This window comes from Opisthocomus hoazin, chromosome 4, assembly GCF_030867145.1.
Source record: "Opisthocomus hoazin isolate bOpiHoa1 chromosome 4, bOpiHoa1.hap1, whole genome shotgun sequence".
Lineage (NCBI taxonomy): Eukaryota > Metazoa > Chordata > Aves > Opisthocomiformes > Opisthocomidae > Opisthocomus > Opisthocomus hoazin.
Genome location: NC_134417.1, coordinates 43,965,276 through 43,992,209, shown reverse-complemented (window position 1 = coordinate 43,992,209; position 26,934 = coordinate 43,965,276). Strand labels below are relative to the sequence as shown.

Genomic DNA, 26,934 nt, shown 5'->3' with positions numbered 1-26,934 from the left:
TGAGTAATTTGCTAAAGTTACCAGTATGACACCAAATGCCACTTCTTCTAACCCATTTTATATCTCCAATTACTCTTCTGATGGGGTGATACACTGTAACACCATAGTAAAGGCAGAAATGTGCCTCTTCATTTATAAGAGTGATGCTAATACTTAACTGGCATCTTTTAACTATCTACAGACATCAATACAAAACTCAGATGTGGCCAGTTTCAGATCCTTAAGCATGCAAAACCCTAAGTGAGGACAATCTAAGCTTTGGTCAACTTGGATACTGCACATATCCTATGCTAACCAAATTTTGCTTCAGACTACATGGAAATGTGCTGTAAGGCCAAATGTTGAATGCAAAATTATTTTCTCATTCATTGACTGCTCAGAACTGTGATAAATTTTGGAACGTGGGCTAGAATAAAAACTGCAATTTACTTCACAGACTGAAGATAACAGTTCTTCTGTATCAGTAGCACAATTAAGATTAAACATTCTTTGAATTCTTAAACAGCTCTCTAGACTCTCCACCTCTTTTTTCCCTCCACTAAGGTTTTTCTTCTATTAAAAAAAAAATAGCCTTGAAAAAAATGTCTTTTGAAATCATTTTAGAATCTTCATTGTCTTAGCTTGTGTGTTAAAGTAGATAAGATAATAAGAAATCAACACAGCTGTTCTTACCTATTACATCAGGACAAACTCCGCTCTCCAGTCTATGCTTCTTGTATAAGTTCTTCAGGACTTTGGCACTTCCAAAACACTTAAAGCGGCTTTTGACGTTATTATAGTACCAATCCAGAGACTGGGCCCTTAGGAGCCTAAAACAGAAAAACAAACTATATATTTGGAATGATGCTATAACAAATAAATGTAAACAGTTTACCATCCTTCTATGTAAAAAATGATCTTTTAGGCCTCAGAGCATAAAAATATTGATTTCTGAATGCTTCTTTACTGTTTATACTTTGCAGGTGTCTGGCATACTGAGGCAAAAAAAGAAAAAAAAAAAGGTCACTCATGAGCAAATACCTGCTTCACATTACTCAAGGTTTTATTTGGTTTTGCTACTACCAGAAGAGGTGCTCTCCCCTTTTATATTATAATGCTAACACTACAGCCTTTTGAAAAATATAAACAAGCCTTGGAACAGCACAGGAAGGTTTTAAAAATAGCCTTTATTTACACAGATTTGCAGATAATGTAAGAACATTAGCCCATTAATGCACCACAAAAAAATAACATTTTCATAAAAAAAATATCACTGCTTTTATTTGGGGAAACCAGTAAAGTAGATGAAGCCTATTAGAGGACCTCAAAACATAATAAACAAAGAACGGTAGGCAGACAACCTTTTTTGGGGGGGGAAGGACTCACAACTGCAGTTTGGTTTCTTACTTTCAACAGTAAGCATCACTGACATCAATAATTCATCCTAATGGATTCATCCCCAGAGCTCATTCACTGTTATAAAGCCATGAGATACTGTCAAGCTCTGTATTCTTTTCCATGAGGCAATGGGCTCTTGCTTCACCTGTTACTTCAGTAGTGGGTGGTAAGAACCCATGCCATATTCCCAGGCAACACAACCACAGGTTACTGCAGGGTAACCCACAAGAGACCCCTACGTTTGCTACCACGGGTGTCATGGGAGAGGGTGATCCCGGGTTCCAGTTATAAATTAAAGCTGACTTACCCAAAAGCCTCCAGAAAGCAGCATTAACTCTGAGCCAGTGAACATGAACTGAGTGTTCGCTACCCCGCTTGAGCCCATTTGTTCCTCTGCACATTGCCACAGTAGTTTATTTTAACGAATTTACTGTACTTACATTGCAGAAACCAAGGTATTATTACAGGACATGAAAACATTTCATACAAAACAGTACCTAGTAAAGGCTGCAAAGGTAACTTCCCTTTTGTAATAATTATATGAATCGTGGTCTTGGAACTAGAAGCCCTATGGAGCTTGCTACATAACTAAGCAAAGAGATGATTCGGAACACCAAAGTTTTTGAAAACAAAAGGCTAAGGTTAGTGTCCGGTGTCAATATATGAACCCTTAAAGCAATGATGTTACTATCAGGAGTGCTGGATGCTCAGCACTTCCAGACTTGAACACATTCAGATGATTTAACTCCATTTTTTAAACCTGGGGTTGTGGGTGAAAAACAAGCTAAAATGAAAGCCCCACTTCAGACTTCAGATCTTTCTTCAGGCACTCTGGACTTTTCTTTATAAAGTGCAAAGCAAGTGACAATCCACAATTTTTGTTTAATACACACCATTTCATAAGCAAATAAAATCTCACCGATTGAGAGACTAGCAATGTAGTTCTTACTCGGCACTGAACCTTGCGAGATACTTGACAACAAACAAATACACTGAGCCTGGGGTTCCAACTAAATGTTTTCAGTTCAGTTCCGGATTTTTTGAGTTTCAGTATGCTGCTGAAAAGGAATATCCAATTCACGTAAAGCAGAACATAATGATATGGTCCACTTCTGTCACGACTGGAAAGTGTTTAGTAGGAAACACTAGCAGTGGGAAATTAAAAATAAAAATCCGTTAAGCCTATCGTATTCAAACTGTGAACTCTTAGAAGTTACATTAGTTGCTCTATTGAAGACAACTGAATTAAAAGCACATAATGGAAGAGAAGCATTTTTTTTCTGTATGCTGTGCCAGCAACTAGATGCTGGAGAGATGTTTACAGATAATTTAAGAATACTAGCCCTTTACAATCTATTTGCACAGTAATATCCCAAGCCTAACTATGGTTCCCAGGAGGCTGATTAGTTCCAATATTCACCGTTCTACAAGTATCACTAACATGTGACAATGACAAAATTCCCTTTTTTCTGGAAAATGTGCTTGCACAGATGACTGATATCTAATGAAGCACAAGTGGTTGATGTTGGAGCACAAGCAATGGGAAGCATGCCTAGGCCTGTCTGTGAAGTGCAGGATTTCTGAATTCCTATAATGTTACCACAAGTAATCAGTTATGAAGCCTGTCCAAGCTCTGACCCACTGACCAGGACTCGGCTGCTAGTACAGTGATGAATCTATGAATGGAGGCAAATTTCTCTCTCAAAGCTGTGACTCTGGTGTCTTGAGAATCTGCCTCCTTTGTGGGCAGGAACCATTTGCGCTCATGGAAACTGTGTCAGAAAGGAACAAACATAATGTCTTCTGCTTGCTGAATTTGATTCCCTTTTGCCCACTGAGTTTCTACAGGTGCTGGGTGTGTAAGATTTCAGTCAATAGCACAGAGTTAGAATCATTATGATGGATAAAACTAAGTCTGCCTGCCTCGGTTGGAAGTGGCTTAGCAGAAGGCATTGGCCAGGAATGATACCCTTCTGCCCAGTGAACAGCGTTCTCCACACTGTCGGTAAAATACTGTCACAGCACTATCACCGCTGGTGGACACACAGTATAATGAATCCTCAACTACATTGCTGTCAGGCTTTTAAGATCCCTACCAACTACCTTAGCATGTTTACCAAGCAACCTCAGCTCCACTAGCTCAAAACGCTGAACTTGTCATCTTTGTGGAAGACAACTAAACCCAGTTCTTAATATTCAGACTGAGTGACAAGGTACCAAAAGCAGAAAGTCACCTATCTCATTGTACATTCTGTTTGAGTTAAGATAGTCATTTGTGAATATTGACCTGGCAACTTGGGAAAAATCAGAAATGGGACCCATCGCAAGCCTGCTTTCCCATTTTTTTCCTCATGTTACCATGTTTTTCTGGGTCTGATCAATACTGATTCTGTAAAAACAGAAAGCTAACAGCACCGATTTCTTAATGAGGTGTGAGTGCTTTGCAGCTAACACAATTTTAGAGACAGGCTTTTATTTGTATTGATAACATTTTCCACATGCGAACTTTGGAAGAGTTAAAAGGATAGGAGATTATACATCTCAAAGCAACAACGAAAGCAGAGATGCTTGCCTCTTTGTACTAGGTAATCTGGTGTAAACACAAGGATTGGTATTTTTTAAAAAATGCCTCTTTGCTGCAGGATTAACACTTTGTGAGTAATTGAATAATCTCATGCTTCTCTCCTATGTGTTGGAGAGCTACCAGCAACACCAAATCTATGCCTCTGTCCTACACACACGTTATAGCAGATTACAATCCTCCTCTAAAGCTTTTCAGCCTCTTAACTTCCAAATAAGTTACAATGTCCCTGCTGATTCCTCCTGGGGAGAAAGGATTTGGAGAAGAGAGTAGTTCTCTTAGAGATACTAAAATAAAGGACCCACTCAAAAGAGAAGTAAGAGCATTTTCGCCTTATTTCAAAATCCTTTAATGTTGACCTGTATTTCAAAGGTGTATTCTGCAAAAGCAGTCCATGAGTCCTGAATAATGAAAGACTATGACAGGGCTAGCATTCAACTGTTAAAACGAAACACTTCCCTTACTACGTCTAATAGAAAGTGTGCAAGTTCTCTCAGTGAAATGAACTTCACACTTAAAGGATATTAGTTGTATGCATTTTAAAGAAGCAGGAACGGTTGAAGCCATTTCTCCCTCTTTCTGTGCCACAAAGACTGCTATGTCTTTACTGCTAAATAGCTTTAAATGTTAAGGACATTATTTATGTTATATAGTATTGCCACGGAGTTGAGTTGCATTTTTATGTGCTTTTGGCAGAGGGGAATATTGTGGTTTTAAAATTCTGCCTTACTAGAAAGCAAGCAAGCTAGGCAGACGCTTTTGGTTTAATAACATTATAACTTGAACAAGTATTATAAAGCCCCTGTCTTTTTTTTTTAGTGCAGCAATGTGTTCGCCTTACTCAAGTAGCACCGTAAAAGCAACGGATAAGCCCATTAAAATCTTTAGAAGTGGTTTTCAGTACACTTCTCACCTGCAGAGCCCAAATACTCAATTTTTAACCTTCTCCCGAGAAGAAATGTACACCAACTGTGCTGAGGAGTGGGGACATGAACCAATGCTCTCATTATTAGTAATGATCACAAGACAATCACACGGAAGATGCATGATGACGAGTATCCACCACTCAATACAGAAGAGGTGGTTTAGTGACTGATTTACCACTTCAGGGTTTTTTTCTTCTAAAAAGTTGTGAGGTTTTACTTGGTCTGAAGGTAATCTGAAGCTTCTGCAATGAATTTTCCCTAAAAGGTAGTAACAACCCAGAGTTCATGACCTTAATCTCTATTCATAACTCAAGTTGAACTACAAGGAAGCATTTTATAACAACACTTTGCCATTTTTCCATGAATTTTTGAGAAGTTTTCTCCCACACCAAGAACTTGTCACTTACTGAGCTGCAGTCTAGTTTCTGTAAGTCAGGAGGTGCTTCTGGAAATCTGAATTTACATTATTTAAATTTCAGAGTGAGTACATAATCACTTGGAGTTTCATTGCCGTTGACTTGCACTGGAAACTGAAGACTCCTGTTCAGCTTTCCACACCTGTCTTACTGCATCTTCCATAGCTTTGTGCCAACAGCCAGGCCACTAAACTCTTCTAGCCCATCAGTCTAGACTCCAAAATTTGAGCCACAAACTTCACCTACACACCAACAACTGTTTGCACAAACGGTTATGCCACATGATTTGTATTTCTGAGCTCACCTCTATATATGTTGTCCTGGATTTGTCTGGAATAGGGTTAATTTTCACAAGAAGCCCATTGGACCAAACAAACAGGATATTCCATGCCATGTGACATCACGCTCGGTATTCAAGTGGGGGAGCTGGCTGGAGCAGGGTGATTTGCTACTCAGAAGCAAGCTGAGCATCGGGCGGTGAGAAAAATGCACTCTGCATATTCTTTTTATCAGTATTATTGTTGTTGTTTTCTTCTCCCTTTGCGTTTGGTTAAACCACTTTTATCTCAGCCTACGAGTTTTGCCTTTTCCTTCTGATTCTCCTCCTCATCGCACCAGGGGCAGGGAGGAGTGAGAGAACAACTGCGTGGTTCTTTGTTGCCAGCTGGGGTTAAACCATGACATCTGTATTGTGAAATGTTAGACGAGAGTTTCATGCCACCCTGCTAGAACCTCTTACATTCACTTGAGGTGATGTCCCCTGGAGCTCAAGCTGCCAGCTGAGCCTCTTGAGGCCAGTTCCTCCCCCCCTCATCCATAACATTTGCCATCTTTCTACCGGAAGATGTGAATTATGCTGTAGGCTAGATGACACTATCCATAGCCTCCTTGCAGCCCCACTGATGCTGTCAATGGGCCACAATGTGTTAAGATATTGGTAATATGACTTTATGACTCTTAGGTATATAATGATAGAGTAATAATCACAGAGTAGTATCTTTAAATTTAAGTTTTATACTTCCTTTTGATAGGAAAGGGTGCTCCTTTAAATACTCATTTATTCTTTTTAAACGTGTTAAACTCACTACCATCCTCCCTCCCAATTAGTCCAGCATTACTACTGCATTTGCTAGTAGCAGACTTACGGGTTGGTTGCAATTTTCATTATAAACTCAATTTTTCAGGGTTTTATGACATAGTTGTGAGACATTCCCCCTGGTTCTTACTGTGTAAAACAAGAAATAATAAAAAAGATTTAGTAGCAAACCCACTAAAGTAATGACCATCATAAAAAAGGTCATCATTAAGCATCTGCTTAATATTTTTGAATGGGCATCAGCACTACTCAGCCCTGAAATGCAGACATTCAGCAGTAATTTCCTAGACAACTGGTGATTAATTAATAACCAATCAAGCTCACTAGAAACCAAATAAAACAGTTGCTGAAAATAACTTTTATCTAGGGAAAAGAAGAAAGAAAAAAACAGGCTTTAAAAACTGTTACCCTGTGCTTCTCCTGCTGTGCCCATGCCCTAGTTTAACATCCAGCCTCAGGTCACTCGAGATCTGCATTTGGCAATCGGCTAGATTCACTCAGGAAGGGAGCTGCTTTACAAATCTTGGACCTTTTTACTTTTGTGAATGTGACCAGTTTTGTAAATACAGTAATGAAAATTAAAAAAGCCAAACAAACCCACCTCTGAAATACAGGACTATTCACAGATCAGAACTGCAGCTCTGCGGGAGACAACAAAACGCAACGCAACCACTTCAAACTGAAGTAATATTAGAAGTGTATACTTTCAGTGGAAAAGCAACAGCAGTGCTTAGTTTTCACTCTTTCAAAGCAGTCCCAAAGCTCCTTGAACTGCCCGAAGGCTCAGCCATGAGTGAAGAGACAGAGGGGTTGGGATCCAGGAGAAGACTGCCTGCTGAGCTATGCCAGAGCTGGGACACTGGTGGGCAGGAGCCCTCCAAAGCAGACCTGCTTAGCCATGCTGCTGGGCCCGAGGCAGAGGCATGCTGTGGTTAAATACTATTGTCTTTAACCACAACATTCCCCCACAGGCAGTTGACCGGTGCTGTAGGACAGACATCTTTGAATCTCTGCTCCTCCTGGGGAGCTGCATGTCTATCTCCCTGGGGAGCTGCACATCCATTCCCCTCCGGCTGCACCAGTGCCATGTTACGCATCAGGGGTTGAGTTGGCACAGAGGAACCTGATGAAGTTCAACAAGGGCAAATGCAGGGTCCTGCACCTGGGGAGGAACAACCCCATGCATCAGTACGGGCTCAGGGCTGACCTGCTGGAGAGCAGCTCTGCGGAGAGGGACCTGGGAGTGCTGGTGGATGACAGGTTGACCATGAGCCAGCAGTGTGCCCTGGCTGCCAAGAAGGCCAATGGCATTCTGGGATGCATTATGAAGAGTGGCCAGCAGGTTGAGGGAGGTTCTCCTCCCCCTCTACTCTGCCCTAGTGAGGCCCCATCTGAAGTACTGCATCCAGTCCTGGGTTCCCCAGTTCAAGAAAGATGCGGAGCTACTGGAGAGAGTCCAGCGGAGGGATACGAGGATGATGAGGGGACTGGAACATCTCTCCTATGAAGAAAGGCTGAGGGAGCTGGGCTTGTTCATCCTGAAGAAGAGAAGGCTGTGAGGGGACCTTATAAATGCTTATAAATATCTGAAGGGTGGGTGTCAGGAGGATGGGGCCAAGCTCTTTTCAGCGGTGCCCAGCGACAGGACAAGGGGCAACCGGCACAAACTGAAGCATAGGAAGTCTGAAGATGAGGAAGAATTTCTTCCCTCTGAGGGTGACACAGCACTGGAATAGGCTGCCCAGGGAGGTTGTGGAGTCTCCTTCTCTGGAGATATTCAAGACCCGCCTGGACAAGGTCCTGTGCAGCCTGCTGTAGGTGACCCTGCTTCGGCGGGGGGGTTGGACTAGATGACCCACAGAGGTCCCTTCCAATCCCGAACATTCCATCACTCTGTGAAACTCCATCTCATCCAGATTATGCCATCTCCGGCACACCACCTGTCACAGGCCCCCAGGCACAGGCTCTCTCCCCATGCTGGCCTCGCACAGAATAAGAAGCTCAAGACCCTTGTTTGCATTTCTCAGGCACTCAGTGATCTCAGCCTGGTGCCCAGAGAAACAACGAAGATTTAGCCTGTCACTTCTTATTTACTCAGTTTTAGGGTAAAATTGCTTCAAACTTAGCATCTTGTAATATTCTTTCTCTGCCAGTAGCAGTATTTGCTTTTTCCCCTGGTCTGATGTTTTAGAGCTTATAATGTACTGCTCGTTATAAATTGTTGAATTAAAGTATTTCAGTTCCTTTCAGTTTCAGTAAAATCAAACACACATCCATGTTCAAGAATGCAACTTCACCTTCATTCCCTCCAGGAAGAATCATTACTACAGCACACAAACACCGCATGCATGAATATCCTGCCAACCCTCAGTTCCCTAAAAGTCATATCTTGAGAAAGTTCAGCCCCCCTGAAGCCCTGAACAGGAACTTAAGTGAAGTCCATGTAATTCCAAGAGGGCACTTGTATTTCCTGACTGCTTTGCATATATCCTCTGCCTGAGAAAGGCAGCTGTTCACATCTCAAGCAGGACAGCTCCTAATCATTGAGGCCAGCAGGCCACTGTTAACTCTTTGGGACACTTCCTTCTCAAGCTTTAAGTTGCAATCCTGTTTATTTTTCTCTTAATGGCATTCTGCAGATCACCCGTCTCTTAAGAAGTGCTGTTCCAGAAAATGTCTTTGTCCAATTACCCACAGCAGAGGACTGCACTCGGACTACACTTGTGAGACGTGAGAGCACGGCACGCTGACCCATGCGGGTGTGTCACAGGAAGGGCTACAGCAGTGCACAACGAATGCTATGCTCGGCGGTTAGCAAAATCCCAGTAACTGTAGAGGAAAGACTGTCTCAGGTGAAAGCATCTACCCCAGAATGAAAACTGTCCAGTGAAAACATCACCTGTCTTTCCCACAAATGGAACATAATAACTGTCCGTGTCCCTTGCAGTGAAATCATGGCTTTCCTGTGCCAGCTGAAATTAATCCGGCCCGGTAATTGCATTGCAGTCTACAGTGCGTTAATTATTCAGCGAGCTCAACCAACAGTATTGTACTATAGAAGGCATTTCCTAAAAACACGCATCCTTCCAACCATTTACTGAGAAATTCACTGCCCCAGTTTGGACTTTTAAATTCCAACATGGAGCAACACACAAGAAATAATAAATCAAGGTTAGCACAGAGGAAAGAAAGATTTCTTGTTTGTTTGCTTACAAAAGACAGCTGTATGTGCAACACTCAAATTTGCTTACTCTGTCTTTTTTACCTTTGAAACCAGCAGTCAAGAAGCTAGATGTGGGAGGGAGACAGAGTAGGTTTTATACAGAAAACCCAGATATACTTTCTGAATGGAAGAAAGATCAAAACTTGTAACAATTTCATCCAATCCTGATTATTGAGGGAAGTACTAAAGCAGCTACCACCTTGGCCCTTTAAATCCAGCCTTAGTGACTTTCCAAAGGGAGAGGCCAAGGATTGCTCACGACAGCATGTGCCAAAGAGCAGGAATCACTTGCTGCGTTATGCAGCAGGCCACAGTAAGTGATTGCTGGCTCATAAACATAAGATCATGAGCCATACTAGTTCAAACAAAAGGTTCATCTGGCCTCTCACTCTGTGTCTGGCCGTTGGCAGATGCTAAGGAAGAGATGACAGGAAAGGTGCAAGTGTGGAGTGACCCTGCCTTTGGCACTCTCTGCACTTGGCAGCTCAGGACTCTGTGTTCGACATTACAACAGATGACCCTCAAAAGACACTCACTGATGGACTCATCTTCCATAAATTTGGCTATACCTTACCTAAATCTAGGCATACTTTTGGCTGCCTCAAAACTGTCACATGATACAGTCTGCAGCTACATGCCACATTGAGACGCATTGCCTTTCTTCACTTTAACGTTTAATCCTGTTTCTCTGGATGCCACATGTGTGCCCTGACGTGAGATGCTCCAGCAAAGCTATGTAACACTGGCATGCAAAACTGGAAAAAAGCTTTAATGAAAATAAAGGCATTGTAGAACAGCTGAGGAAAACGAGCAAGTAACGTGCTGCTTTCAAAATGAAGTTAGGGTTCAGAAAGAATCACATTTTCCTCTACTGGGTAACATTTCAAAGCCTGCTAACAAACAAAAAATATCTCAGTGGTATGCAGAATCCACTAAAAACCCATTCTCGAATTCACAGACATTTATCTGTGCCACAGGTTTGTGACCCATACTCCCAGTGGTAGACTGATCATCTAATCTACATTAAAATAAACCATAAGATTGCTGATCTTTAAACATATAATTCAATTATTGGACAGTAATCACTACATAAAAATCAGGAGTAAAACATCTGTCTCTACAGCCTTTTTGAAAACAAGAATGGAGAAGATACAGGTGCCCCTCTCAAGAAAATAACAGACTTCAACCATGCTTTATTAAAAAAAAAAGAAAAAAAGAATAGTTGCCATTTGCAAACCCTAAACTAGCAAAGCAACATTCTTTGGAGATCACAGCTAGTCTGCAGATACATGTTTGCATCCATTTGCTGACAGACGTTACATGCAATGATTAAACAGTGGCCATATGCAATGACAAAAAACTTCATGGGAATGGGTCAGGTTTGCAAAGTGGTATATTGTGATCTTCCAAAACTGAGGAGTTCAGCCAAAGTCAAGCCCACGAAATATGAGGTCTAGACCTGAGGCGAACACACCTGTAAACTTGGCTACGCACTTCTCATGGTTCCCGTAATCCAGTCAGAACATTTACACCCTCAAACTCTCCCTGACCAGTGCCAGACTTGATATACCACCTTCAGTTCAGATTTACACGCTTTTTCCATTTATACCCACCCGTGCTTCCATGTAACAATAGATTTTCACATATCCAGCAGCATGTGTACACTCCTCCATCACCACATTCTCTTTCCTTTCTGGCAGTCATCTGTATACTTAACTTTTCCTATGAAGATATTTGGGTCTTCTCTGAATTTTAGAGTCTTCCAATTACATTTCCCCAGAATTAAAGAGGTTCCTTTCACAGAGGCTTACTGCAACCAGACACCTCCCTTTTAAGATTTCTGCAAAGGATAGGTTTTGAACTAATGTTGGCTGGACGTAGGTTGGGTTCAGTGGGTTTTGCACATCATCACATGAACTTGGTCAAGCTAAAAAAATCTTCTGGCTTAACTTGGGCACAAAGACGTCATTCTGGTTTGTGAATGAAGGCTGTGAGTGCAAGTTTGTTGAGGACCATGTTCAGGTCTGTTCCCCACAAAAGAGAAGTGTCCTGCAGCAGGTGAGGAAAACACTGAGGCAATGCTGGGTATAATTGGAGTTATGGTTTGATCCTCCAGTAGGAAAACACAGTAAGAACATGTCAGCACTTAACTGAGCTATTTCCCCCTATATATTTCCCTGTGAGGCTGCATGTCACGAACCCCTGGCTCACGAATGAATGCACACTTGGCATTTTAACCCAACCTGCTGCCCCAGGAAGCATGTTGTGTTTTAGGGTAACTCAAGTGAAAATACAGATTTTGCAGCAGTTATAAAAGTCAGTTTTTAAAAATAAGAGCGTTTTCAAACCCAGTGCTCCACTGTAATTTAGCTGACTATAAACACCAGGGGTGAAATCATGACCATGGAGAGTCAATGGCAGTGAAAGCAATAAGAAGGGGCAGGACCTCTCTTCAGGCATCTACGAGCAGTAAAAGATGTGAGAAGCCATAACCAATACAGCTCCTGACGGTATCTCAGCAGGACCTAATAAGATTTTGCCATAACAACATGTTTATATTAGTGAATATTCTTTCTTTCTCCATTTTGGCTCTGTGAAGTGAGCATCAGTTGACTGATGCTTATTTATTCAGAGCTGACTTCTGAACCTAAAAGTTCAAAAGGCTGCAGCACAGGGGAGCTTGCAGAGAGCTTGCAGTACAAGTTACTGCTGCTTTCAAGCCACTTTGGCAGAGCCTTAGGCCATGAAAGAAATGGGATCGCATTGCTGTTCCGCTTGCCCCCACACACGATGAGCAATACCTAGATCACCCCCAGCAGATATACAGCTAGCCTGTTCTTAACGTCTGCTGATGCTGCAAGGCTCCCCCAGTCATCCACTCCGATATTCTCCTATCCTGATGTTGAAAGGTTTTCTTAACATTTAAGCTGAATCTTCCTTGTTTCTATTTAAAAAAGACAGTTTAATATTTTTTTAATTTTTTTTTTAAAGGCTAAACAATCCTGTTTCATCCCAGATCACGTTTTCTAGCCATCTGATCATTCTCACTATTTTTCTCTCAGGACAAGGAAAAAAAAAACCCAAATAGTCTGTATCTTTGTTGAAATACAGATCCCAGAACTGGTAATTTGAGGCCTTCCTAGTACTCTTTCAAGAAAGCCAAATGTAACTGGCGGGACATGACTTAGCACAGCGTAGACCCCATGGATGAGACGCCACTGAGAGCACCAGATATGCCATACTGATATTGAATCTGGCTACGCAATGTTCCGAGTCACACGTCCTTCAAAGTCTCGCTGAGACTTGCAGCATAGAAACTTGGAACTCTTCAAAAACAAATATCCTCTTGAACTAAGTCAAGAGTATTTTCACTCCACTTTTTCTTTCAACTGACAATTACATGGATGCCACATTCAGAAATAAGGTTTAAAGTCTAGCTCCTCACTGGCTGGCAGATGTACCAATGTGTTAAAACGCCACTTTTGTGGGAGAAATCCAGGCACTCAGCTGTTACACCTTCTTATCAACCAGCAAACAGCTCTCCCGGATAAGAAAACCATGAAGCCTGTCATTCATTCCCAAGAAGCCTTTTGGTCATATCCGTACCACTTCCACCCCACCTGCACAAAAAGCCCAACTCTCTCCATTTCACTCCTGCTTTCATTTCTAGGCTGGTGTGTAACAAGCCCCAGATGTTACTGCAGCCACTGTGGATCATTCTGTGGCCAAAGCCTGTCTGTAGTCCTCATCACCAATAGTGTAAATGGCATCCAAAAATTTGTCCCCCTTCTTTTCTCAGCCCTTCCAGGTGTTTCATTCAGTGCCTGGAAATCACGTCCCCACCACACCGCCAAGTATTTTCCTCTTAAGCCTTTCATTAAAACGCATATCTTCACACAGCTGATGAATACTGTCTGTCAACCCAGATCAAAATTAAATAAGCAGCCATTGGATATTTGAAACCAAATTGAAGCAAGTCCAAATCCAAATGCTTGTGTAAAAGCTGGAATGCTTGGATATTGCCAAAATGGAACATTCCACATGTTCACTTCAAAGTGCTTTTTGTGGGAATATTTAAAATTACAGGATATAGTAATGACATTTGTATATGAATCTATAGGATTTATTTTATGACATAAAAATCATCACTATACAAAACAAAATATCACCACTGAAATAAGTCTTTCCCCCTTAAGTAAAAGGAACTATTTCATTTTATCTGAATACCTTTTCCCCAAAAATTTCTTTTCATGTAAAATTTGGGTTTTTTTTCCCCTATCTTAATTTGCAGTAAAATACATTTTCAGTATCTCAATATTTTTCAAAGGAAAGAAATTCCATATCCTGGTCATCTAGTACTACATAGTTTTTCAGGCAAATCGTAAGAATTAATCGATACTGCATCATTAGTAAATCTATGACACTCACATGCACACAACATGCTGAAGCAAAATACAAATAAACATGAATCAAAGAAAATTATTATATCTACACTGAACACAGATACACTGTCTTACTGTCATATTTGTTCCTACTTGCTCCAATACATTACTGTAATTTTTCTTCCAGATTTCTGAAAGAAGACAGGCAAGAAGAATAAAAATCCACACTGACTACCTCCAGATGACTACATCCTGCTGCTTTTCTTAAGAAACAACAACAGCAAGAGATATTCATAAATTCTCAATTGGAGACGAAATCGTTTCCTGCTGTGTTATTACTACGAATTTATCCCTTGCCCCTACCCACTGAACTGAAGGAAATTTCATACAGAAACCTCATGTAAATAACCTTCAGAATGCAGAGAACAACATCAAAACACTCTCAGGAACATTTGGCCATTGAACTTTGCGTTATGTTAATGAAACAGAAGTATTTACAGTCAAAATAAAACTGAACATAAATGGCTATGAATAAATGCACCATTCACGCACACGAGAAATGTTTTCGCTTACCACAGCAGATACCAAATGAAACAACACAACATAAAGCCACTTTGATTACTTATTCAAATTACCTAAGTGAAGGCTTTTGTTTTTGCAAACTTCATTTTTAATCCACAGATTCTTGAAAAACAGCTGAACAACAAAAAAAGTAAGGTCGATGAAGCATAAAAATTTTCACAGAAGAGATACAAACTCTGCTCCATCAGAAAAACATAACAGAGGATAAACCATGCAAATTAATTCTGTAATCCTGATTAGAAAAATACGCAGGGCTTTTAATATAGAGCTCAAGAACACCAAAAAGACAACAATCCTCAGCTTTAAGGTCTGTTTCTGTTCTTGTATTGGGAGAAAGCTGTGAACAAACAGCTGTGAAATGCCAGCAAAGATGAGAAGATTCATCACCACTTACAATCAGAGAGAAAGCTGGACTCATTTCAAGATTATTTAAAAAAGAAAGGGGGGAGGGGGGAGAAAAATAACTCAAAAAAGCCAAAAGCCTTAAAACTTTGCTGGGGAGTGAAGAGATGTGATTTCAGTTCTGTTCTTTTGTGCTGGTTATCTCAGCCCGCAAGCCCAACTTCTGCTGAAGTGGGCTGCACTGTTTTCTTCTGGGGGCTGTGCACAGTGTGACTCCACCACCCCTTTCTGAGATGACACGTATTTGTAGCTTTGCGACTCCACAAGCCACAGAACAGCTTAAGAAACACATTGTTCAGCTGGAGGCACTGCCGTTTCACCCAGCAGGAGCATGACACTTCCAAAGACAAGTCCCAGGCAGGTCCCTAACTGGGAGGTGTAAGGAAGGTATTTCCTTGCCACCCACCCACTCATTGTGGGAGGAGGAGGAGTGAGAGGGAGCGATGCTGCACTCCCCAGATGGCAAACTACCAAGACTCGGTTCAGGTGTTTCTCCAGCAGTTCAAGCAAGGAGATTTCCTTGAACTACAGTGGAAAATGGGCTAGATGGGGAACAGCTGGCCAGCCCCAGAATGTTGGCTTACACAACCATTGCACCTCCGCAGCTCTTCCTAGCACAACCAAGGGCAAATAAGGACTGGGTGAGGGTATCTGATGCTGTGTGAGAGTACACTCTATGACTGTGTGCAAGTGAGCATACCGCGTGTGCCTCCTCAGTTCCTTATCATTCTTTCTGCTTCCGTAGAAAATGAGCCTTCTGTATGTTGCACTGCTTCCGTGTGGAGCTCTCTGATTAAGCCTTTAAAACACACAAGGCATGCTTTTTTTCTTCTTCTTTATTAATAATTTGTTGTTTTCAAACCAACTTCATAGTCACTGCATTTAAAACGGTGGGGTTTTCCCTGTTGCACAGGAAATATTTTTAGTTGGAAGCTTTATTGTGCAAGCTGTCCAGCAGTCTGACAAAAGCTAAATTCCAGCTTACGGCTGAAAACCGTAGGAAAAATTCCAAAGCCTTTACAAATTATACAAATGAGACTTTAATCCCAGCTGGCCTCACTAACACGGGCTCTACATCTGGGCACACATACAAATGTACTTTTCATATGGATTTTCAGCTATTTCAATAATGAAAAACAGAAAAAAAAACCCTCTATTTTTGTAAATACTTGTACCACAGTAATAAAAATCAAACAGTCCTGCAAGCACAGATTAGCCAGACTGTCGGAGAAATACAGCTGTTTCTCAAAACCGGTCCTGCTCAGAGCTTTTGGGTAAAATTGATCTGCTGTCCAGAGGAGGATTCACTTCTCTAACAAACAGAAAGCTTCTAAGCCACACAATCCTCCTGTCTTCTCCAGGGCAAGCTTATTCTCATCTGCACAAGGTAGTGGTTGTCCTCATTGGGCCTTCCAGTTGAGATAAGACGCGTATGTGCATGGTGTCAGCAAGTTTGATCAAGAGCAATGAAGAAAAATGGAAGAAACAAGAAGTAACAGCATATGAACAGGAGGGGTGAAAACAGCTTTTCACGTTTGGTTCAGGCAAACCCACAGAGGCAATTTTTTAAGAATAAGGAAGTCAAGTTCTATGTAACATTTTTCCAACGGTGCTGCTTAGGCCCTAAGTGAATAAAGGGATTTAATGCAGACTCGTTGCACACAAACACTCTTGTTTCACCTGACAGTGGCAGAGGAGGTCCCACTGCAGTAACAGGAGGGACCTTTACTGAGGCATCCCTCCTGTGCGTGGTGACCACAGGGAGCAACGGGGCCAACAGAGCTGTCTGGCATTTCTAAGACATCGCTTACTCTTGCCTCTCACCAAAGGGGAGGGCATGTAGGTCTCTTCTCAAGCAGAGCTCCTCCCATCAAGAAGAGAAATCCAAAGCATTTTGGGGAAGCAATCCTAGCTACTGGGATTTCCAGCTGAGCATGCTGGTTGTGCTGTGAACTGCTGGCTGCTAATATGGCTCGTGGTGCAGGCTGCCAAATGGCTGCGGAGTCTGAGTGGATCAGAGAGAGAGAGGAGCATGTGTCTGTCTATCCTTCTGTACATCTAAGGTGGACATCTCAAAGAATAAATTAAAACTTTCTTTCTCTCTGCACATACGCACTACCTTTGTATGAGGGCTGTAGGTAACTCTCATGCTGCCCCTGCCCCTTTTTCTTGCCATTCTTATTTCTCCATTCTTTGTTTTCCTTAGGAAAATGTGAAGGTGGGGTAAATGATTCACTTGCATTGCTGAAGACAAATTTGGAGACTACCGGGGCAGGCAGGGAGAAGGCAGTGCATTAAGAATGTCCTCAGCATATGTGCTGCTCCATTAACATACTGACCTTCTCTTAGGAGGTCATACTAACAACAAATCACCAGTCCTCGTCCAGCAGATCCAGGCATACGAAAAAGCCTATTACATATAATGCTAAAATATTATCACATAGCCTGTGCAATTCTGTATTTGCCCTGTTACAAAGATAGGGCAGGTGCTGAAGTCACTTCCATCACATACATATCCGTTGGAAAATAATTTAATGATCACTTTTTAAGGATGGTGTTACGGACAGTGCAAACATATTTTCAACCAGAATAAGTTAAAAATTATTTTGGACCCAGAAAAATATTACAAGAATCATATAATTGAGACATAGAACAGATTAGTCTCCAAGAAGACAGATTAGTCTACATGGAGTCAGACGGATACATTAAATCTGGTAATTGTGTAATGGGAAGTGGAATGATAAAAACAATTATCTCTTCTAGATATGAAACAAAACATGTATACTCACTACTCAAGGGTGTTTACCCTGAACTTTTCTTTTAGTTATGATGAACCTTCATTAAACAAATGATCTTTTGCATTTTCTTCAGAAGTTCATTTTTGAAAAGGAGTAGAGACCCCAGCAGTAGAAACACCAGGGAAAGAGGGAAATCAAATAAAAAACAGAACCCCCTACTCTCAACTTAAGATTCAATATGGAAAAAAAAAAAAATCGTTCTTCTCTCCCAGTCCCCAAAAGTAAGAGGTTGTACCAATATAAAGCATTAAGAGTATCTACTTACTTTCAGCCTATTAAAGAAAATAATAAAAGGAACTACATCCATGGACGTTTGATTCCTGGATGAATCATACCCTGAATAATGACAGGTTAGCACTGCTGCTTTAAAATACTTGGGTTTTATACATCTAATTCATCTACAATATGAGTTAAATAACCTGAAACAGTAATATTAAATACTGTGCAAGATGCAACAATCGCATTATTTACTGATTATACCTAAAATAAAATCACAGGTAGTGAACAGAGATTTCCAGAAAACATTTAGAAACAGAGTTAAAAACAAGGAAAAACAAGAATTTCTTCAATAAATAGTAACAGAAATATTTTTCAGATCAGAGCCAACTACCAAATCCTATGATACAATCTATTATCCATCTCCTAATTTTTTCACAGATTAACTCTTTAAGGGACAAAGTGCCATAATTCTCTAGTAAGTGAAGCAGCTAATAAAACTGTTTCGCATATATCCTATTTCATGCTTCATTTTTATACGGTCTTTTACTACTCTATATATATCACAGTTATTTAAGACTTACTAGCTCATTGACAATAATGCCATTATCCTAAAGCAATTAAGGTCTTTGAAAGGAAGCCAACTAAAATCTCAACAAGCAAAAATACAAGGAACGGCCAAATATCCTTTAAATCTATTTTACAGGTGAAAAACTGAGGCACCAAAAGATTCATTTTCAGTTACTTTGGAAATGTAGCATGTTGAGAAAGGAATTCAGATATCTTGACTCTAAAGCCTGTATTTTCAACTCAGGTTGACCCCTCTCCCCTATTGAGGCATTAAACATTTGTCTTAATGCTCTGTTTTCATATCTGCAATTTGTTCAAACTAAGTATTTTAGATTAAATACTTGTGTTGAAGACAAAAGGAAACCAGCACCCTCAAAATCTTTATGCATGAAGAACTGTGAGTGAGATCAAAGGGTCCAATAAGGCAGTGTGACAGTGCATGCAATCCTCTTCCAAATCCACCAGACAAGCAGCATATCTGAACTTGGAAACAGCCTGTAGCCAAGGATTTTGCAGATTGTTTTGCTAAGATATACAGCAAGAAATACAAATGGCTGAATAAATCTTAAAAAGTGATTATCTGCATTAAGCCTATTTAGCACTGCTTCTACTACAACAGCTACACTGCCTTGCTCAGAAGTGTATCAGAGAAATAAGGCATTCACATTTTACAGCCAACAAGACACAAACACATATCACAGCCAACTCCTGCCATACAAGCCCCTTTGTGCAAGCCTGCACTCCCTGGGGCCCAAACACTGGCTTTTTCTCAGAGTATTTGGGATGACACAGAAACCTACGTGCCCACACCTATTGCTTCTTCACAGTTTCTCATGCTGCCTCATTTGGAAAACACCATCATTGCTCAAGAGTGCAATGATCAACAGAGCAACATCTTTTAGAAATATTTTTGCCCAGTATGACCAAAAATGCTCCACGTTCACTGAGACATCTCAGTAGCAAGAGTCAGGTCAGCCCAGCTGAATGCTTTTAGTTATATTCCCTGTGTTTTATAAACATGATCATCACTCCAAGTTCGGGCTTACTGAAAGCTGTTGAAACCTGAGCTAACTGAAAGCTCCATAAAGCAGCAGATGGCAGAAGAAAAGGGAATTGCTTCCTCTCTTGATATCACCCTCAGATCCAGTGTGACCTCTGAATCCACCTGAAGTATGCTATTTTGGGTAAAAGCTTTCATAATAGTCTTTGATCCTATTAGAAAATAAGACATGCACAAATTGCTGTATATCCTTGACAGCTGAATGCATCCGCCACTGTACCTGTGAAAAACATACTTGGAAAATTAAGATCAGGCCTCTGATTTGATCTTCATATTAGCATGCAAATTCAGAACGAATCAGCCACTGTGAGCTATTGGTCAATACATGGGGATATGAGCATAGCAAGGCTACCAAGAAAAAGCATGTGATGGCACAGACACTGTCATTTTGGGCTGTACAGTACAGAAAGGGATTGGAATATCCATCTCCACTCTAAACAGTCTTTTTCAGATGCCCATATATATGCTATAAGCCATAGGGAGGGAGCATACAGCCACAGAGCACAACACACATGCACATGTTGTGCAGCACCACGGGATTGTAGCAGGTCCACATATGCTACTTTGGAGCTACTGAAGTCTTGCATTCAAGACGCCTCTGCTTGCCAAGCCAAACTACTGCAATCATTATCATAACACTTCAGCTGGGTAATGTCCAAATTACCCATCACTCAGGGTCTTCACTTATTGGTTACCCAGCACAATGATGAAACTTAATTGGTAGAGGACCACGTTTCTTCATGGGGAAGCTGATTTCTGTTAACCGAACCTCTGACAGTAAGGGAGCGATATGTTGCTGCCTTTGGAATTGAGTCACTTCAGCAGGAGGACAGGGACAATGAAGAGAATATTGAAAGCTTTTTTCAACATTAAGTCTTCAAACACATCATAACCCAATTTGTACAGATGCCAGCCACTCCTTTTGGCAGACTGCATGATGTCTTGTTGTATTCTACAGCCAATTTGTTGACTCTAATTAGCAATTTGGGAACAGAGTAAGAAGAAAAGAGAAATAAAAAACTGAGTGCACAGTGCCAGTTCCTATATATATATATATATATATATATATTTTTTTTTACTGTAGCTGAACATAGGCTGCATCCAGCTGTTTCTTCAAAACCAGCCATGGGTGTGAGTAGCTCTGTATTATATTTGACTCCGGTTCAGTAAATAAGTGTCTCTTTTCTGGGTAAATGTCATGTGTGATTTCCTGGGTGGACTCCAATGTGCAGCCTAGCAGGTGAACCCAGGTGTCAAGGAACACCTTCCCCCACCCCTTACACTTTATATTACAACTTAACAGCAACAAGCTGAGCCTCTCCAAATTTTTCAGTCTCAGAAAGCACTGGGAGAACATTACCATGCATAAGCCAGCTATTCAGCTTGGCTTAAAACACAGCTCAAATCCAAGTTCAGTAAGTCTCGGGATATTCGGTTTGCTCCTCTAAAAGCCCTTATATTCTAGGATTTTCACCTTTTTTGCTAGTGACAAATGAAACAAACTGGTGTGTCAACACACTAAATAACGATAAAAGATGCTTACACAGCCAATACATTCTCTCACATGAACCAACACATTTATGTTACTATGTTCTCTGACATGAACCAACAAAGCATTTACTTCAAATATCCCTAGGATCCCACGGATTTTGACAGATTAATTTTTTAAGGTAAGAAAATAAAAGGCAAAAGAGAAAGACTGTGATGATTAAGCAAAGAGACAAGAAGCCCCTGTTATCTTTTTATTTTCCCATCGTGCCCAGGCCTCTTTCAGGAATCTTTAGACACAAAGTCCCAGCAGTAGATGTAATAGTTTCTGTGGTTTGCTACACATCATCCATAAGCCTTTCCTTTGCAAACAGTTCTTCTGGACCCTTACGAGCAATTTCTCCTACTTGGAGAAATTAATTTTTCTCACAGCCAGAAAACTGATAGTTCAACACCTCTCTTCAGCCATATAGCTGGATACAGGGATTCGCACTGCCCACAGACGGTCTGTTTTGGCTGAAAGGGAAGGAGGAGCTGAAGTCATGTGAAGTCCTCAGCTGGCCTTTATTTCAATGACATGAACTTTCAGTTTGCAGCTATGACTCTCCCCTGAGGATTTCCCCAAGCCCTGCCTGCCTGGACTCAGGCAGCATTTCACTTTGGGAGCAGCAGCCAGCTCCATGATCTCTCACAGCTCCATGGATGCTCCTGCCTCTCTTTGAGTCTTCAGGTGCAAGATCTGGGTACCGCTTCCCTTTGTGAGCTACGGCTACAGAGACACGGCACCAAGGAAAACCAGCCTCTCCTGGATGTATCACAGGTAGCATGTGCCTCACACGAGATAATGCAAAAGGAAGTCTTCTTAATCTTCTTTCAGATGTTTTTTGAATGGCATTTTGTAACCTCTGTTCCCTTTACAGATGATGGGGGTATGGTGTGGCAATCACAGAAGTATGAATCAATGCACCTAAAAGAGATGGATGAAGCACTTTGGTATGAACATCTATCTTGAAAGATTTTCTGATCAACTTCATCACGAACAATACTGACATCTACACCTTCCCCAATGTCCTTCAACCCTTCCTCCTTGTCATCTTCACTGTCTAATGCCACACATGCAGAAATATAAATAGAACAACTCCCCCTACTTCCACCACTGCCTTTCCTCTTCTCTCAAAACTCCTGGTTTTTGTTTCTGATAAAGACAGCTGCTATCACAGCTTTTGTTGCTGGCTGAGTACAGAGCACTTCAGTGGCACAGGTGGCTATAACACACCCAGCCATGTTGGAGCAATTTTTCATCATTTCTTTCTCAACAAAAGCAAGTATATCTTAAACAGCTGCCTTTAGCAGAAAAGGAGAGTGAGCCGAAAACTTGCAATGGCTTCAGTGAGAATTGCCATTAAAATGTCACAAACAGCCGTGAGAGTGCTCACACAGCACTGATGAGCACGTTAGAAACCACGGAGAATGCACAAGTAATAAGAAATTTAATTATATTCTTTATAGTAACATTTCAAATTTGCATTTTGAAAATATTGTACATTCCTAGTGAGAGATGACTTTTGACTTTCAAACACTAGCTCAGGACAGTTAGCCAGGAATATTTGGCTGCTAAGTCATCTGTATCTATTTTGGGAAGAAAGAGTTCCCAAGGGGCATGATATTTATATCAAAACATTCGCATTTATGTGATCACAGTAGGATTAGACACAGAACACTGACAAATCCTGAGCAATTAGAGAGGCTATACAACTACTGTGTGCAGAGCATCTCTCTCTCCTAATTTTACCCTTCATCCTCTCCTCATAATTCTTTTAGGGCAACAGCCTCTCTGGCACATGGTGGCACTTCAGCCAGGCACAGGCTGGCACATCCACTGGCCCCTGCAGCTGCACCCCTTGGGCCAACTCACAGATTTTTGGCATGCCCAGCAGGTGACTGGCAGTGGCTGGCTGGCGTACAGCAACTAGGCAGTGACCAGATGGTCTGTCTAAACAGGCAGGCTGCCCATTGTGGCTATCAAGTCTAGACTCAAGTCTAATGTGCACAACAGGTCTCACCGAGCCTGCCAGCCAAACAGGTTACAAACACAGCAAGAGCTGCGGTCATGTGGTGGGTAGAAGACAAGGGGTATGAGGCAGTACTGGAGGTATAAACACAGGGAAGAGTGATAGATGCAACCCAGACTGGCTTGCTTTTTCTTGTTGTGCATCCCTGCTCTAAAAGATTCAGGGCAAACCAAGCTGTACATTTTTACAATATGTCAGTGTCACCACAAGCTCCTGCGACGTATTAGAGCTATTGCAAAAGATGAGAATAGAACAAACATCCCTTTCCCTACAGAGAGAACATAGTGTCACTAACAATCTTCTAAGTCTTGGGAAATTTTGCATGCCTCTGTGTGCCTCTTCAAAACACTCTGATACCACGTAAAAACTTTAGCTTTGTCTAGGAGATAACAAAGAAAATGGGTTCACTGTGCAAACAACAAACAAGTTCTAAAAGTTTGACTTAAGGAGTGAAGAAATCTGCTTTGAGAGATCTGCATTATTTTCTGCACCTCTTCGGATTTCCTTAAAGGCCTGACTCACATTGCTGCTTCCACTTGGACCTAATTCCAGTCCTGACAGGGAGACTAACACCCTCTCACTGATGGGCAGGTGTTGTGGTAAAAGCCTAATACAGATTCTGGAGGCAAAGTGTCAGAGGGGTGAGAAAAGCAGACTGGGTTCACCTGTGCTCCACTTCTTCCTCCATCCCCTCACCATCCTTGTTCTAATTCTTTTGCAGTCCAGCTCACAAAGGAGTGTCCAAAAATCCCAGTTCCTCCTGCAAAACAAAATGCCTGTTCGAAGTCTTATTTCTGTGCCTTACACCCACTATGCCAAATTCGCATCAACACTTTAGCCCACCAACACCCCAGGCCTAGCAAACCCTAGTATAATTAAATGCCGCCTCCCACCTTGGCTTCAACAGCTGATTCTTCTGTGTCTGCCTGGCTCTCACTTTGCATTTACTGATACTCTCCTTACCCATCAAATTTCAAAGCAAATTAAAAAATGCAAAGATTACTTGATTTCAAAAAGTTTTCTCTGCTTAAGGGCCCACTTAAATTTTTCTGCCTGAGACATAAGGTCACGGACAATCAGCAGCAGCTTGCTGTTGACGCTTGGTATGCCAGCATGACAGTTAACGGAGGGTGGCCAAGGAAAGCAGCCACCCTCTGCCCACACCAGACCGCCCTAACGTGCCTGCCAGAACAGAATGGCCCCCACTGTCAGTATGTTGGTAGTGACCTTGAGAAGGTAGGGTCTGATGGATTGATAAAGGTCGATTGATTGCACTTGGCACAGCACTGAATCTGCCAACTATAACACGTTTGAAACATTACACAACCTGCAGATTTACGTGGATTAAGGTATTTCAGAAGGTTAGGTAGAATTCACGTCTTTGAAAAGCTCTTTACATATACATACCAGATGAACACTTGCAGGACAAGAACTATTGTGGGAAACAATGTACATATCCATCTAGTTAAATGAGAGGTCAGAGAGGAGTATCACAGAGATAGATAGGTTAATGTTTGTCTCAGTTCGTTAAATGTCATTGCCATGCTTTATGTCAAAGGTCAGCCAGACAGTTCAGAATAGCATTAGGACCACTATTATTTCACGATACTTGATAGAAAGTGGTTTGTAGCACTAGCTTCTGAAATTAACTTCTAAACTCTCAGCTGACTCACTTGTATAATTTGTCAGGCACTTATGGTATCAATAATTACTACTAGATAAACCAAAGGTACAGTGGCTGGACATTTAAGGTACAAACTGGGATCCTTTTTTATATGCAGGCCCAAGAAAGGTTAATGAGTCATGAATATACAGTATGTAAAACTAGAAACATTCTGCATTATAGACAGCCTTCTGCCCCAGACACCAAAAGACTGCAAATACACATAACAGATCATATTGAAGGGATTTATCCTTAACATGTACCTTAAGATTAAGACATATGACCACAAGATTGCACACATCTGCATCCTGCATATTTAAGTTAGCCCTAGAATGCTTTTTCAGACTAATTTGGTACCAGATACAGGGAAAAATGAAGGATTAACCAAAATTTTGTAAGAGGCATATAACAGACAACTTGACATTAAGCAGTCTTTCTCTACTCTACTTGCTACATTTTCATTGCAATCAGAATTTAAGAGTTTGCCAGTTTACAAAAGTTACATATAGGCAAAAACGCAATATTGAATTTGAAGTAGGATGAGTGCACTACTGACTAAAATTTTCAAGGCATTTTCTCTGAAGATGCTTCTTACAACAGGTATAAATTTCTGCAGTGTAAGAGACAAGAGGCATTCGGAAATGAACCTACAAGTTTCTTATAGAAGAAAATCATGTCTTTAAAGCCTTTTGATTAAAAGATATTTCTAATATCAGATTTGCTCATGTCTTGCTATTCACAAAGCTTGGCTAGTTGAAGTAGGTGGGTCAGTTTTATTTTCTGATATAGCTGGTTTCTAGAATCCTTAGGATTTCTATCCAAAATAAGCAAGTACTTGTCTTCATTAGAAAATACCATAGAATGTCAGGATGAAGAAATGCTCCAATAAAAAAAAAGTTAAATGTAAGTTTATCCTCTTTATTCTACATTAGAGAATATGAAATGAGTCCTCACCTGGAGTACTGCGTTCAGCTCTGGAGCCCTCAGCACAAGAAGGACATGGAACTGTTGGAGCGGGTCCAAAGGACGGCTACAAAAATGATCCGAGGGCTGGAGCACCTCTCCTATGAGGACAGGCTGAGAGAGTTGGGCTTGTTCAGCCTGGAGAAGAGAAGGCTGTGGGGAGACCTGATTGCAGCCTTTCAGTACTTAAAGGGAGCCTACAGGAAAAGTGGGGACAATCTTTTCAGTAGAGACAGCAGTGACAGGACGAGGGGTAATGGTTTTAAACTAAAACAGGGTAGGTTTAGGCTGGATATAAGGAAGAAATTCTTTACAATGAGGGTTGTGAAACACTGGAAAGGGTTGCCCAGAGAGGTGGTGAAGGCCCCATCCCTGGAAACATTCAAGACCAGGTTGGGCAGGGCTCTGAGCAACCTGATCTAGTTAGTGGTGTCCCTGCTCGCTGCAGGGGGGTTGGACTAGATGACCTCTAGGGGTCCCTTCCAACCCAAAACTTTCTATCATTCTATGATTCTATGATTAACGTCTTTGTTAGCACTGACACTATCTCAAATTTATCTCTGTGTTATTATGATCAGAACTGGATTGCTGGAACTGCACGAAATTTGCCTGCCTTGGTAGCTGTGAGAAGACACTGCTGTAGGTGTAAAATTCACTTAGACTTTTATCGGAGTCTTTGATGAGTAATAACGTACAAAAAGCTGTTGCGTAGGAAGGGAAAAGTGACCACGAAATCACAAATTCAAAAGGCTTCCAGTAATGCAAGGGACTTTCTCCAGAAAACATGTTGAAATCTATACCGGGTGGCAGCAACTACTCAGAAAGGCACTTAGACCTGCAGTGGAGATACATGGCTATTATTACTCTTCATAGTAATGTCACTAACCCAGAAATGAGGGTGATGGCTGTCCTTAGCTTTCAGTACAACAAGATCTAATGAATTCTTTATCATTTAGCACAGCACCTTCTTATTACTATGAGAAACATCCATTTACAAAGTGTTCAGTAACAGTAACACTATTTTTCAACTTAGGAACAAGATAGGTGACATGAACATTTGTGTTTGACGATGACTTTCCTGTTTCAAATGATGTCGCCTTTGTACCAAAGTGATGATGC

General features: G+C 41.2%; 1 protein-coding gene across 4 annotated transcripts in view; it reads right to left on the bottom strand.

Moving 5' to 3' along the window:
- Positions 1-26,934, bottom strand: part of MYRIP (myosin VIIA and Rab interacting protein) — a 232,531-nt gene that overhangs the window by 52,964 nt on the left and 152,633 nt on the right. For all 4 annotated transcript variants that reach the window (XM_075418805.1, XM_075418806.1, XM_075418804.1 and 1 more), the window contains one exon: positions 673-809. In XM_075418805.1, the coding sequence (XP_075274920.1) occupies positions 673-809 (137 nt within the window). The remainder of the gene's footprint in view (positions 1-672; positions 810-26,934) is intronic.